Source organism: Erpetoichthys calabaricus, chromosome 2 (assembly GCF_900747795.2).
Source record: "Erpetoichthys calabaricus chromosome 2, fErpCal1.3, whole genome shotgun sequence".
NCBI lineage: Eukaryota > Metazoa > Chordata > Cladistia > Polypteriformes > Polypteridae > Erpetoichthys > Erpetoichthys calabaricus.
In genome coordinates this window covers 214,811,364-214,824,734 of record NC_041395.2, presented here as the reverse complement: position 1 = coordinate 214,824,734, position 13,371 = coordinate 214,811,364, and the positions used below count along the sequence as shown (strand labels likewise).

Here is a 13,371-nt window from a genome sequence, read left to right as displayed (position 1 = left end):
TGAAGTCGTGAAGTAATAGTATTACTGGAAGTTGCACTATTTTATTGTTATTATTTATTTGTTTAAATATTATTCAGTTTAATAATGGTAAAGTTGTTTAAAAAGTCACTAACGTGTCAGTGGACAAAAATTGTTAACATTGACAGAAAGTGTAGTTGGTTTACAAAAATATTTACTCTTTATTCCTTTTTTAAGACATGTTCAGTGCAATACAACTTTTGACAAGCACCTCTGGATATTTTACTGTCTAAGTGCCTCTTTGGATGGGTTGGAAATATGTTGTCAAAATTTTAGTTTAAGTTGTTTGCAAAATTTGTTCAAGAAAAAAGGTTCTATATGTTGACTGCAACTGTCATGCAATGCGATTCCTTCTCTTCATTAGTGCCACCCCCTTGAAAACTATCACTTTATGGGGCCATGCAAACCTGTATTAATACTTTGTATAAAAAAACATTTTAATGTGCACACATGTACAATTCTCATGACAGTGGAACAGGTTATTCTTCGCCCGTCTACTGCAGTAATTGCAGTATAAAATGTGGTTAACATCCACTCATGCATGGGGAAAAAAAAATACCGTCGAATACCGTGAAACCAGTATAATTTTGAAAAATACCATGATAGAGAATTTTGGTCATATCGCCCAGCACTAGTGTCATGTATAGTTTAGCCAATTGCAGATAAAACTCTGTTTGTAAAAAGCTGTAACCTGCACCATAATAGGCAAACATCTTTGTTTTTAAATCATCTTAATAGTCTATTATAAAAATAGTGAAAATACTTTCGCCTGTTGCAACTGTGTTTTGAGTAGTTCAGTGTGTAAAATAAAAAAAGCAAAAACACACACAAGAAACTAAGCTTACAAGGAAACAGGCATATTTCAACCTCATTACTGCTGCATGCTGTTAGCAATTAGTGGAAAATCAAAAAAAATATATATTTTAGACAAATTCAGTTAAATGTTACGACAATAACCTGCTTAAGGGATGTATCTTTCAATACATTTATTAGAATCTTATTTACCCTAAAACATGGTATATATAATTCATTTTAAGATTACTGGTAGTACTGATAAAACAATCACAAAAAAGACAATCTCCTAAACAATTATACATCAAACCGAGGTTAGGTTGTGAATGTCATTAAAATCAATTCAGTCAAGAATTCAAAAACCAGGCAATTTAAGTTAGAGTAAGCAGACGCTAGTATTTACATGGAGGTCATGTCGTTGAGAGCATGGTCCAGCTCCTCACTGATTGCCTTATATTTCAGTTTCTGGGCATAGAGCTCATCTGAGTAAGAACATAAGGTTTAGATTGTAAGAGAACAAAAAAAAATCTTGATAGAATTGTGTTTCAAAAATATACTGAACTATAAAAAATAAAGTTTTCAACTTCAGAAAATAGAAATGGTTAAAAATAAACTACCCAGCAGTAACAGTGAAACATTGATACAATGCAACATCAGCACTAGCAACACTACTTGCCTGAGTCAGACAGCATATGAGACTTAATGACTACAGATACTGGATGTCAGATTATATGAGTAGGAATTGCAAGAAAGAAAAAGAGAACTCCATTATAAATTCTCAGCAGTCTTAAATATTCTAAGTACTGAGAACTCACCAATTAATCCTGACATTTTCCTGACAGTGGCAGGACTGTACAAAACCAACCCTATGTCTTGAAAGTAAATTGTTTCATGTCACAGAGAAACTACCACTGTGATGGAAAGGATGCCATGCTACAAAACTGAAGTCATAGGCACAGACCACAAATTGCAAAAATTACGTAAGTGAAGGCTACAACTCAAAATGGCTGGAAAGGTGTATACTGAACATGGAGACCACAGTAATTTCATAGTTCCAAAAAGCATTTTACCTGTTAACAGGTCTTAAAGGAAATAAAGAGGAAATGCACACATTTTGACACAGACTCAAAGCAACACTTAATCAGGGCTATGTGCAGATGTTTTTTGAGATAATTTTTGTAAAACGTCTGGAAGAGTTACACTTAAAACAATTTAAGTGTAAATGTACTTTTAAAAGCATCAGCTATACTTTCTCTACTTGAACTTAAACCAGGTTACTCTTAACATGGCTTTCTTTTCTGACCTCAGATAACAAGACAAACCTTATGAACACATCCTGTACATTCCAGTTACCAAAATGGACATATTAAAGTCAAGTTAGCATTTGTTTCATACATGATTTTAGTACTTCAAAACATTTTTACATGTTTTGTACAATTCTCCCTTTAGCAAGAATCCACCAATAAATCTGTAAAAGCATACTAAAAATATCCAACTTGCACAAAAACAAAAAAAACACACACAAGGAGATACAATACTAAGACCTAGTTTATGTAATATTGACACAAAATAATGTACTATATTTGAAGTTTACCACTTTTGGGAGATAAATCCAGGCCACAAACAAAAAAATGTCCAGTGTTACAGCCTTTACTTGGTAAGTTGCAGCAAGCTTACTTAAAAGTAAAATTTCCCTTTTAAAAACAAAGCTAATAATTAGATTTTAGAAACAAAGAAAATGAAAGAGGCTATAGAAACATGACACATTCCAACACCCATTTCTCTAGAATACCAGGTGTTAGTACAGCTGTTAATGTCTCCTTCATAGCCCACTTAGGCATTTACTCTGAGAAAAGAGCCTGAAGCAGTATACATAGAATGATCTTACCACCTTTAGATCTACACGTTATTTAAATAGTACCATTCAAAGAGATGTCAAAGGAAGTGCTTTAATATTTAGTCTTTTCTACAGCTGCAGCTAAAACACCTGTTAATTTTGACTCATGTATGGTGACAACAGCTTTGCTCATTCACCACCGACCATTTTTTGCTTAATGTTTCATCTGCACAAGGGGTAAAAACATTTTATACAGATAAGGTGCTAACCATTAGTTTTGCAAGTGCAGGTTTACTAGTAAAAACTTAATGGGGACAGTCGTGATTTCTAGTTGAATTACATACACCAACAAGAAGGAAAGATGGGTATAAGATGGGTACTTCTGTTAAACACTACTACATATAAAAACACATTGAGAACATATTTAGAAAAACAAAAAACATTGACTATTAATAAAATGTGTATTAAGCATGGCTAGCCTTTAGTTATGATACTTAGCTGTAAACCACAAAGTTGCAAGTCCAAACCTTGCCTCCAGCTCACTGTGCAACTCTAAACAAGCCTCTTAACAGGTTTCAGATTACAAAAAACAAACAACAAAAAAAAACAGTAATAGAGAAGAAGTGGGATGGTGTTTTTAATTGAAAGGTTCTATATAAAATGCATTTAGATTCTTTGAAGAACTATCTGACAAGTAATTACCTGCAGCTATTAATTCTTATGGGAGACAACAAAAGAGGATCTTCTGCAGACATGTAAAGACAGAAAAGCTAAAGAGAAAAATATTTCACAATTTTGTGGTATCAACCTATGGATCTCAATTATTCCAATGCGTCAGATTAAACAAGTTGCTCAGAACTTTAGGAGCAACTTCACTTCATGAATAGTTTCTGTATTAATAAAATCATAATTCTGTTTGTACGAGTCCTTACACAAAGTTGTACTCAACTTCTAAATAACTGAGCTGGTAGAAGTGAGAAAGAGATTGAACTTACAATACCAGATACAACTAATTTACATTAATTGCAATGCATATACTGTACTTGGCTTTATAGGGTGTTAGGCTATTTTGTAGTAAATAATACTGAAACACAAACAAATAGGCATAGTGAGATGCAATTCTTTGTGCTAAAATTAACAAATATGAAACCCACCTAGAATTAACAATGAAAAGTGTGCCACTCAGGAAACTAAAGAAATTTATAATTAAGGCTCTACAATCCTGAATGTGGATAGTAATTTTATTTATCCAGAAAATGACTGTGACAACCCTACTTTAATATACATTCTAGTGTGACTAAACTTTGGAAATTACAAGAACACAGCACGGCAGGGTAATTATAAGAAAGTCCGTGTAACCTCTGTTGTTGTAGATCTATTTATCAGAGTTGCATAAGTCAAAGAGATGGTAGACAGGCCATACTTGGCAGTACAGGAGAGCGAGTTAGGACAAAAGCAAATGCACATTCACCTCATACGGCAAACAGGGGTAACTTACCAGTGTACACAGCACCGCAATAACAGACAACTCCTGTTAATTTGCTGGAGTTCCATTGTTCCCACACACAGCGTAGATTTAACTTTTATCTTTATTTGTAGCAAAATTTTACATGAATTTTCAAATCTGGCCGTTGGTTAAACATTAAAATGAATAGTATTTCTATTTTTATAGTAAACCCATGCATATTCTGTATTACAAAGTTTAGTCTAATTCCAGAACAACAAAACCACCACTAGTATGACATAATGGTCTCAAATTTTTTTAGATATAGAATACAAGGTAGGGCGGCACGGTGGCGCAGTGGTAGCGCTGCTGCCTCGCAGTTAGGAGACCCGGGTTCACTTCCCGGGTCCACCCTGCGTGGAGTTTGCATGTTCTCCCCGTGTCTGCGTGGGTTTCCTCCGGGCGCTCCGGTTTCCTCCCACAGTCCAAAGACATGCAGGTTAGGTGGATTGGTGATTCTAAATTGGCCCTAGTGTGTGCTTGGTGTGTGGGTGTGTTTGTGTGTGTCCTGCGGTGGGTTGGCACCCTGCCCGGGATTGGTTCCCTGCCTTGTGCCCTGTGTTGGCTGGGATTGGCTCCAGCAGACCCCCGTGACCCTGTGTTCGGATTCAGCGGGTTGGAAAATGGATGGATGGATGGATGAATACAAGGTAAATAAAATTCCCAATGTTGCCTCATTAGTAACTGACTGTACATTCATAAGTGATAAACTGACAAAGTAGCATAAAGTGCAGATACGGTCACTAAATAAACTAACCAGAGGGAAAATTTTGTCCCATTGACTAAGGAGTAGCAATTTTAAGCACTGTCGGCTAGACTTGACATATACTGTAAAGGTTTGAACTGAGAATGTCCTAAATGTTTATAAATTATCTGCCTCATTTTTAACTGGCATCTTGAAACAAAAGCTTCTTGTAATTGAAAATAAACTTACTGCAAAGCCAGCTTTAACTAAGTAACCGTTCTTGCCCTTGCTACAGGACATCTCCAAAGACATTTTTCATGCCAAGACAATAGTACCACCACAATCAACAGGATGAACCTTAAATCACAACCCACTATGGTACCATAGGCTCAGAGGTTTATTTTGGCCATGTTTTAATACCTGCCGATTGTTTTCCTACTTAGTTTCTATGCCACCATAAGAACTCAAGATGTTAAGCATCTTAAGAATTAATTTTGTTATGCATGTCTCATATGTTACACGATTCTTTTGTGGTTTTACTGTTAAGGGGAACGTACCTTCCAAGTCGTCAATAGTTTTCTCCAGTTTAGCAACTGATCTTTCGGCAAACTCAGCACGAGTTTCAGCCTAAATAAAAGAACAAAATATGTAAAGCCTGTAGATTACTACAAATTAATGTAGATAATAAAAAGCAAAATGTAAGGTTTATATGGTATGAACCACAACCTATTATGTTTGCCACTCAGAAAATGTTATTGCTGCTTTATTAGCTAAAACAATTAAAAACCATTAGATCAAGGCGGAAACATTTTGGGCTTTATGTACAGCAGAGTTAAAATGGAATGGAAAGGTCTAGCACCAATAATGTTTGAAAAAGAGATGGTAGGATTGTGAGTGTTTCGACATTAGAACACTGACGTGCTCTCATATCGAGAAAAAAAAAGTCTATACATTTAAAGTAGAGAATCCCTTTTTTAGGTTCTCTTTAAAAATAGTTCTCATACACAATCTCAAACTTACTTAATCCAATTAAAAATAAAAACACTTTGAATTTGAAATATCGACACAAGTATTTCTTATATTCTGAGACAAATGGCAAGAAATGCAATAAAAAACAATTTCATTTAAACAAGCTTGATTACTACTTCTTAATTACCTTAGAGTATCCCGTACTTTCCTGATTAATGTAGTAATAGATTGACTACATGATAATTTGCCAGTTTATAACCACAGAAATATGCTAATTTCAGTACTTATTATACATGCAAGAAATCTGAAGCTTCCCACATTTTCACTTAGATTTTATCTTCACATACAAAAAATTACTACTTCACATGAAAATGACAACTAAATAAATCCTCCTCCCAGATGTCTAATAACTACCCTCTACCCATTGTTAAAAAAATACCGCCAAACAGCTTAATCATACCTCTTTTAATTTGTCTGTCAGGATCTTAATTTCCTCCTCATATTTGTCTTCCTTCTGAGAATACTATTAGATGGAAAAAAACATTAAAATTTATCACTGTTACAGTCTTAACCAAAGGCATTATTAATGTTTTATAACTTAAGATGCACTCTTACCAAGCAGTCCCCCTCATTAAGTCATGCTGAATAGTTATACATATCAGACAGACTACATGCTGTAAGATTTTCACTCCCTACCCCCCATTTATGCAAAATACTGAAATACAAACAAATGCTATTTTAAAAATCATTCTATTAAAGGCTGAAACAGCTAAAGCAGGTACCACCATAGTCAATATTCTCATACCATCTACCAAACCCTAAAACCAATATTTGTAACATTCTACAAGTTAACAATGTTATTACCTTAATAGACAGATTCCAATGTTTTTCATTCTCTGAAATAGCTAATTGTAACATATTTTAACAATTGATTGAATTTATATAGGTCACAATGGTATGAACATTGCCCAACAAGTTTTCAAATCCATTTCATCCAAATCAGGGTCATGAAGGAAGGTGGACCTTTCCCTGGCGTCATGGGAAGCAAGACAAGAACCAGCTCTGGACAAGGTATCCGTCTATTACAGAGCTCAATCATACACTCACCCATAGTCATACAGAGCCAATATAGAAGTGTCATTTAAATTAACAACTCTTTCAGAAAGTGGGAGAGAAACCAGAACACTCTAAATAAATCTCATTAACATGTCAAAAACACTATCCAATTTTTTTATTAAGTGCAGGGACTAGTCCCTGAATAGGTGATATAGCTCCCAGTTCCTTTTATTAACCAAACTGGAAGCTTTTGCTACATAGGATAACCTGAAAAAATCCATCAAATGTGCTTTAAAAGAAGAAAAAAAAAAAGGACAAATACTCTGTATAATTATTGTTGGTTTATTATTATTTGAACATGTTACTGTCTAGTGTAATAGTAAGGCAGTTACTTTGACTAATTCCATGTTATTTTCATATCTCCAATAGTGATAAAATGTACTGTAGTTGTAGGAACAAGTTTAGCCTGAAGATTTCACTAAATATTAAAGTGAAAATAAATAAACTCCTGTTGGATTTAAAATTAAATCTGTTTACCACACTTTAATGCAGAACCACTATTTATTTTTAAGAATACTGAACAAGAAATAGTGTAAGTGGCAAATACAGACAACTAGGCTCAACTTGAATCAGTAATAACTTCAAAGTAAAAAGATTCTTAAAAAGCATGGGAATATAAAAATACACAAATGCTTCCAAATTACAATTTCCACTGCCTAAAACATTAAGGAACAGAACCTCATAGAAACTGTTGAAGGATAACAATGAATATGGGGGGAAGAACCTTTAGAAAACCTTCATAATTTTGTCACTTTTCTAAAACAGAAAGCCCACGTCACTGCAGAAGCTACTTTAGAGTGCTGTGGAACTTTGTACTACGACATTGCTGCTTACATAAAAATTATATACACAGAGGAGCTTAAAGAAAGACTGTAGGAAAGGTTTCTCATCACAGAAGTTAATGTATGCAGAATGCCAAACACTTTGATTAGCCAAAAGTTTTAATCACCAATAGCCCTTTGGAGAACAACATAGGGTTACACCATTGAAGAACACCTATGCATATACTCTGCATGGAAGTAAATCTATTATTCTTTGGCTGTGTGTGGCAGCCAGTGGTATAGAAAATAACATTGTCTCAGAGAAAAGTTCAGAATAAAAAAAGCCAATTAAGAAACTAAAGCTAAAGAGAAGACTGTTATTGCAATGATTAAAAAGCTTGCATTGGCCCCAATTTCATTTGTTTCAAACAGAAAAATCATTGTCCGGTGCCACAGTGTTTGGCATACAAAAAGCTCATTAGCATTTCATTCACATTTAAAATCAAATACAGAACATTTAATTTCTGAATTGGGAAGAGAAGACAAACAGATGTGCTTATCATGCACAGTTGTCAAAACTGTACTATATCAATGACTACACTCAAGACTTGTATCCAAAGCTCACAACTATTGCATGAGGAGGCTGACTTAGGTTTACTTTAAAATCAGGCATTTCTCTTCAAACCAAAACTTTTTCTCAAAACACCTTAACCAGGTTTATTAAAAAAAAAAAATACTACAACTGTCATAGGCAAATTCAAGATAATGGTAAAAATGAATAAAAAAAACATTTTCAAAGTAAACATTAACATGCAGTTACAAATACAAAATAACTGATTAAAATAAATATTTACACAATTAAAATACATGCAGCTACCACTGTATGAAACAGCAGAACACAGAAGGGGATTTTTTAAACAATTTAATCAGTTTAGACTGGTGTTTCCAGTCAAATAAGCCAAATCAATTTTTTTTTTTTTTTTTTAGCATATTCTAAAACCCCAGCTATAGTTCTGCTTGAATGACTTAATCAACATTCCTTTCTTCCTCTAAACTATTTCCAAACAGTTTTTAATTCAATCAAGTGGTGGTTGAAGACTACGACTCAGAATAAATCATGCACTTCAAACGGCTGGGCATGTAAGGAGAAGCTGTTTAGCCACACTATACCACGTCAATCTCCACTTCTAAAACTACAAAGGCACAAGTTAAATATAAATTACACTGGCAGAGAATTAGGATGGCACAGGTGTCTGTCAGTGTTTATATGCAAGCTTAATAAGGGATTGCAGTGGTATAGTGGAGTTTCAATTGGACACTTGAAAACCGAAAAACTTCCCGAAGTCTGAAGAGTGGTCATGCTGGTGGCACTGACAATCAAAACCCTACCTTCTCGGCCTGTGCCTCAAGGGATTTGAGATTGTTGGTGACGTTTTTCAGCTCTTCTTCCAGCTCTGCACATTTGCTGCGTTGGCAGAACAGCAAAAAACAAATCAAGTAGTGGGGAAACAGCATGATGTGAGAGGAAAGAAATAAAGGCAAAAAGAAAAAGATCAGAACAAGAAAAGGAGGCAAGACAGAAAAGAATGACGTAGTTTAAAGACCTCCAATAACAAACATTAGACAGCGAAAGACTATTATTGTAGTTAAACACTGGGAATTTTTTGGGGCTTTAAAAACAATCATTTTTCAGTTTTATTACTTGAAAATCATCATCTACGGAAGCTAATTGTAAACTAAAAAAAAACCAAGAATGTGCTAGCTGTGTCGGCTCCAAGTTTGGGATGGAAGCCCAGGGTGAAAGTCAAATTCTCTTAACATTCTGGTTTTCTTTAAGAGTGACCTGCATGTAAATAATCCTGTCTAAAGAGGTAGGTTCAGTCTAAAGTTATAACTCTTCCAAATAAAAGAAGAAGGATGAAGGCCACCTCTATGTTTAAAGCAACAACAAAGACATAGGTGATGCATGCCATTTGGACAGAGACTTTTCTGACTGTGTTTAGGGACTGTTCATACTTTACACTGGCCAATAAATATACCTGAATGATGCAAATAGATTTCTGCGGATCCAAACTAAGGTAATTCACTGTCTGAATTGTAATATTGTAGAGAGGAAAAAAGCCAGCACTTCTGATATGTTAATCATAAAAAGCTTGTTTTCATAAAGTAGTCTGAAAGAATTAATGATTTTCAAAAGGAAGTAGAGGTTTATTTTGCAAAATGAAAAAGGAGGAAGACAGTTAGCCATGCACTAAAAGCAGGAGTTGCAAAGTTGAAGTGCTGGGATGCAAGGAACAGTATCTGTATGTGCTTAAACAAAATTAAGGGCAAAAATACAAAAAGGTAAATATTTTCCAACTCAGGTCTGATTATACCAGCCTGTTTGCCCAAACCCTTATACTTTATCCAATGAAGTTTAAAATTAAAAATCTTAGTTACAAGCTCACTAGCATGGCTAGTACAACAATGTGTGTTTAGTTAAATTCTTATATTTTAGGTAAAATTCTTATATTTAAGACAATTCCAACTTTTAAGTTTTTCAAAGCATAAATAGCCATGACCTTTTTAGACTCTTAATCACTCTTAATCTGGAACCTAACACATTGAAATGTAATAAGTAGAATTTTTTTTAAATTATTTTACTGAAGATTTGCTTTTCGTTTAATTTACAAGTAGAAATTTCTGGTATGACCCAGGAATATATGAAAATTAAACAATATAAAATGTAGCTAAGATCAAGAGCATGCTTACTAAACTACAGCATTTTTATGTTAACAATATGCATCATTATGGTGGGTATACAATACATATATTCTACTTCTTACTGTTCATTTCAGATTCACTCACATGAAAAGTTTATTCCTACCCTATTTAAAGATTGGCACTACGCTTTCTTTATGCTCATTGCTTTAATTAAAATGGAAAAATGCTGCCATTTCAACTAGCCTTAGCCATTTTACACCTTATATCTTCACAGGAAATTACATTTTCAAACCTGCTAAACATTGTTCAGAACTTTAGGGGCTGTATCCTATTCTGCCAGCAATCAAGAAGGTGCCACTCCACTGCAGAACCCACATCAAACAACGGACATTATTAATTTTGTGCCAGTATGATGACGGCAAATTTAAATAGGATAATATGCCTTATTTATTAACATAAGAATTAGTTTCTGCAATCCCAAAACTAAGTTTTCAAATATCCTACAGGATAATAATATTCTCTAAGGACCTAAAGCCTCGACTCTTGTCATTTATTTCCTAGATCATTTAAAAGGGTTATTTACAAAACATTTGTTAAAATATATACACTGTTTAAGCAAATAAAAAATATACAGGAATCCTTTCAAGAGTAAGAAATGCTCTAATAAAGTTGGCAATTCTAGTAAAGTTTTACAAAAACAGTGAAGTCATAAAATAATTTTTTCACCAATTTCCCTTAAAACAAAAACATCCAGCTTTACAAGGATATATTTTAAAACTTTATATTTGCTAGCATTGGAAAACCGTAATTTCCATGAGCTCCTTCAAGCGTATGATCTGGGTCTCATCTGTATTCAAAAATTCGCTGTGCCATGAATTTCGAGCACATTCGTATGTTCTACTGTCTAGTTCATTAATGGCTAGTTACTAGTTTGGACAAATATCACTCCAACAACAACTGGAGGTGTGATCATAGGATAACCTACACTAACACCTCTATAGTGCTAAATAAACTTGGTCCCTAAAATGAGGGACAACAAGGGTATGTGATGCTATAAAAACAATGCAGAAGCTAAGCTGGCCAGGTACATAACTGAATGGATTTTTAAAATGGTGCCATTTAACTGTGATGTACACAGTGATGTAAGAAATTACATGGCCTCTCATCATGTGCTAACAAACAATGGAAAATATTGTAATGGTCTCTTTATAAATGATTCATAAACAGCAAGGCCCAGGTAACCTTGTATGTGGTCATTTTCCTTAAATGTTCCACTGCGCCGCCAATAGTCTACCTGTATGTAGTCAAGAGTTTTAAGGTTTTTACCTGTAGAAATATGATACTGCACGTACATGATAAGGCAGACATATGCACACACAGTATCTTGGTTATGAAGTTAATATAATGCTCCAAATTAGTATTTAAAAATAAAAACAAAATTATTATTCTCTATGCTGTTATACTGTACAATATATATGATCAACATGTGCTGAAGAGATGAACTGGCCCCTATTTCAGGTTAGTTATTTCCTTTTTCTTGGATTATACATGTCGAATAGATTTTAGTATGTATTTTAGTTTTGGATGGTCTCTTTGGTGTTTGCCAGTATCTTGAGAAAGCAAAAAAAAAAAAAAAAAAATGCCGCTAAAATTACAAACAACCAAAGTATAAATTACCACAATCTAGTGTTCACAGAACCAAAAACAAAACGTAGTAATGCCAAAAGTATGAATTCTAACATGTCAGCCACAGGGAAAGCACAAACCAGTGTGTTTCTTCGTGACATTCCCAAGGCAGGATAAATGTGGACGGTTATGTCAGGAAGGGCATCCAGTGTAAAATTTTTAGATTAATATGTAGACAACAATACAGATTTCAATATCAGATCGGTTGAGGCCTAGGGCTAACAATGGCTGCCAAAAAGTACTGTTAGCCAACTGGATGCTGGCGGAAATTGGGCTACTGCTGGCCGAAGGAGAAGAAGGGGGAAGGAGTATCCAGAGGCAGAAGAAGAGGAAAGTAAAAAGAGTGGAAGGGAGGGTGGCCACTTTGAATGTTGGCAATATGACTGGTGAGGAGAGAGAGTTGGCTGAAATGATGGAAAGGCAGCTCATATATTGAGCATGCAAGAAAACAGATGAAAGGGGAGTAATGCCAGGCAGATCAGAAGTGGGTTCTACCATGGTGTGGATGGGAGGAGAAATGGGATAGGGGTAATCCTAAAGGAACAATATATCAAGAGTGTTTTGGAGGTGAAGAGTGTTGGACAGAGTGCTGATTATGCAGCTGGAAATTGAAGGTGTGATGATGCATGTTGTCAGTGCATATGCAATGGATGTGAAAGAAATTTTTTGAGTGAGTTGGATGAAGTAGTGGAGAGTGTACCCAAGCTAGAGAGAGGTGATTGGAGCAGATTTCAATGAACATGTTGGTGAAGGGAACAGAGGATATGAGGAGGTGATGGGTAGATATGGTGTCAAGGACATGAATGCAGAAGGTCAGATGGTGGTAGATTTTGCAAAAAGGATGGCCATGGCTGTGGTCGATACATATGTTAAGAAGATGGAGGAACACAGTGTGATGTACAACAGTGGAGGAAGATGCACACAGGTAGATTATACCCTATGCAGAAGGGCGAGTCTAAAGTTTGGATTGGAGATGAGAGTGCAAAGTGGCAGGAAAAGGCGTAGTTAGGGAGCATAGGATGGTGGTCTGTAGGAGGACATTGGATATCAAGAAAAGGGGGAGAATGAAGACAGACCCAAGGATCAAATGATAGAAGTTGAAAAAGGAAGACTAAGGTTGAGCTTAGGGACAAGGTAGGATAGGCACTGGGTAGAAGTGAAGAGTTACCAGATAGCTGGGCAACTACAGCAGAGGTAAGTAAGGGCGACAGCTAGAAGGGTGCTTGGTATGACATGGGCAGAGGAAGGAGGAAAAGGAAACTCGGTGCTGGCAAGTATACAGAGGAAGAGGTTGGTGAAG

At 35.2% G+C, this 13,371-nt stretch overlaps 1 protein-coding gene across 6 annotated transcripts in view; it reads right to left on the bottom strand.

Annotated features, from left to right (window-relative positions):
• The window catches only part of LOC114646791 (tropomyosin alpha-3 chain), a 69,083-nt gene that overhangs the window by 15,743 nt on the left and 39,969 nt on the right, over positions 1-13,371 (bottom strand). For 2 of the 6 annotated variants that reach the window (XM_028795132.2, XM_028795134.2), the window contains 4 exons: positions 9,072-9,147; positions 6,266-6,328; positions 5,394-5,463; positions 1,214-1,292 (listed from right to left, as the gene is read on the bottom strand). In XM_028795132.2, the coding sequence (XP_028650965.1) occupies positions 1,214-1,292; positions 5,394-5,463; positions 6,266-6,328; positions 9,072-9,147 (288 nt within the window). The remainder of the gene's footprint in view (positions 1-1,213; positions 1,293-5,393; positions 5,464-6,265; positions 6,329-9,071; positions 9,148-13,371) is intronic. The other 4 variants (XM_028795130.2, XM_028795133.2, XM_051924016.1 and 1 more) reach the window with 3 other exon arrangements.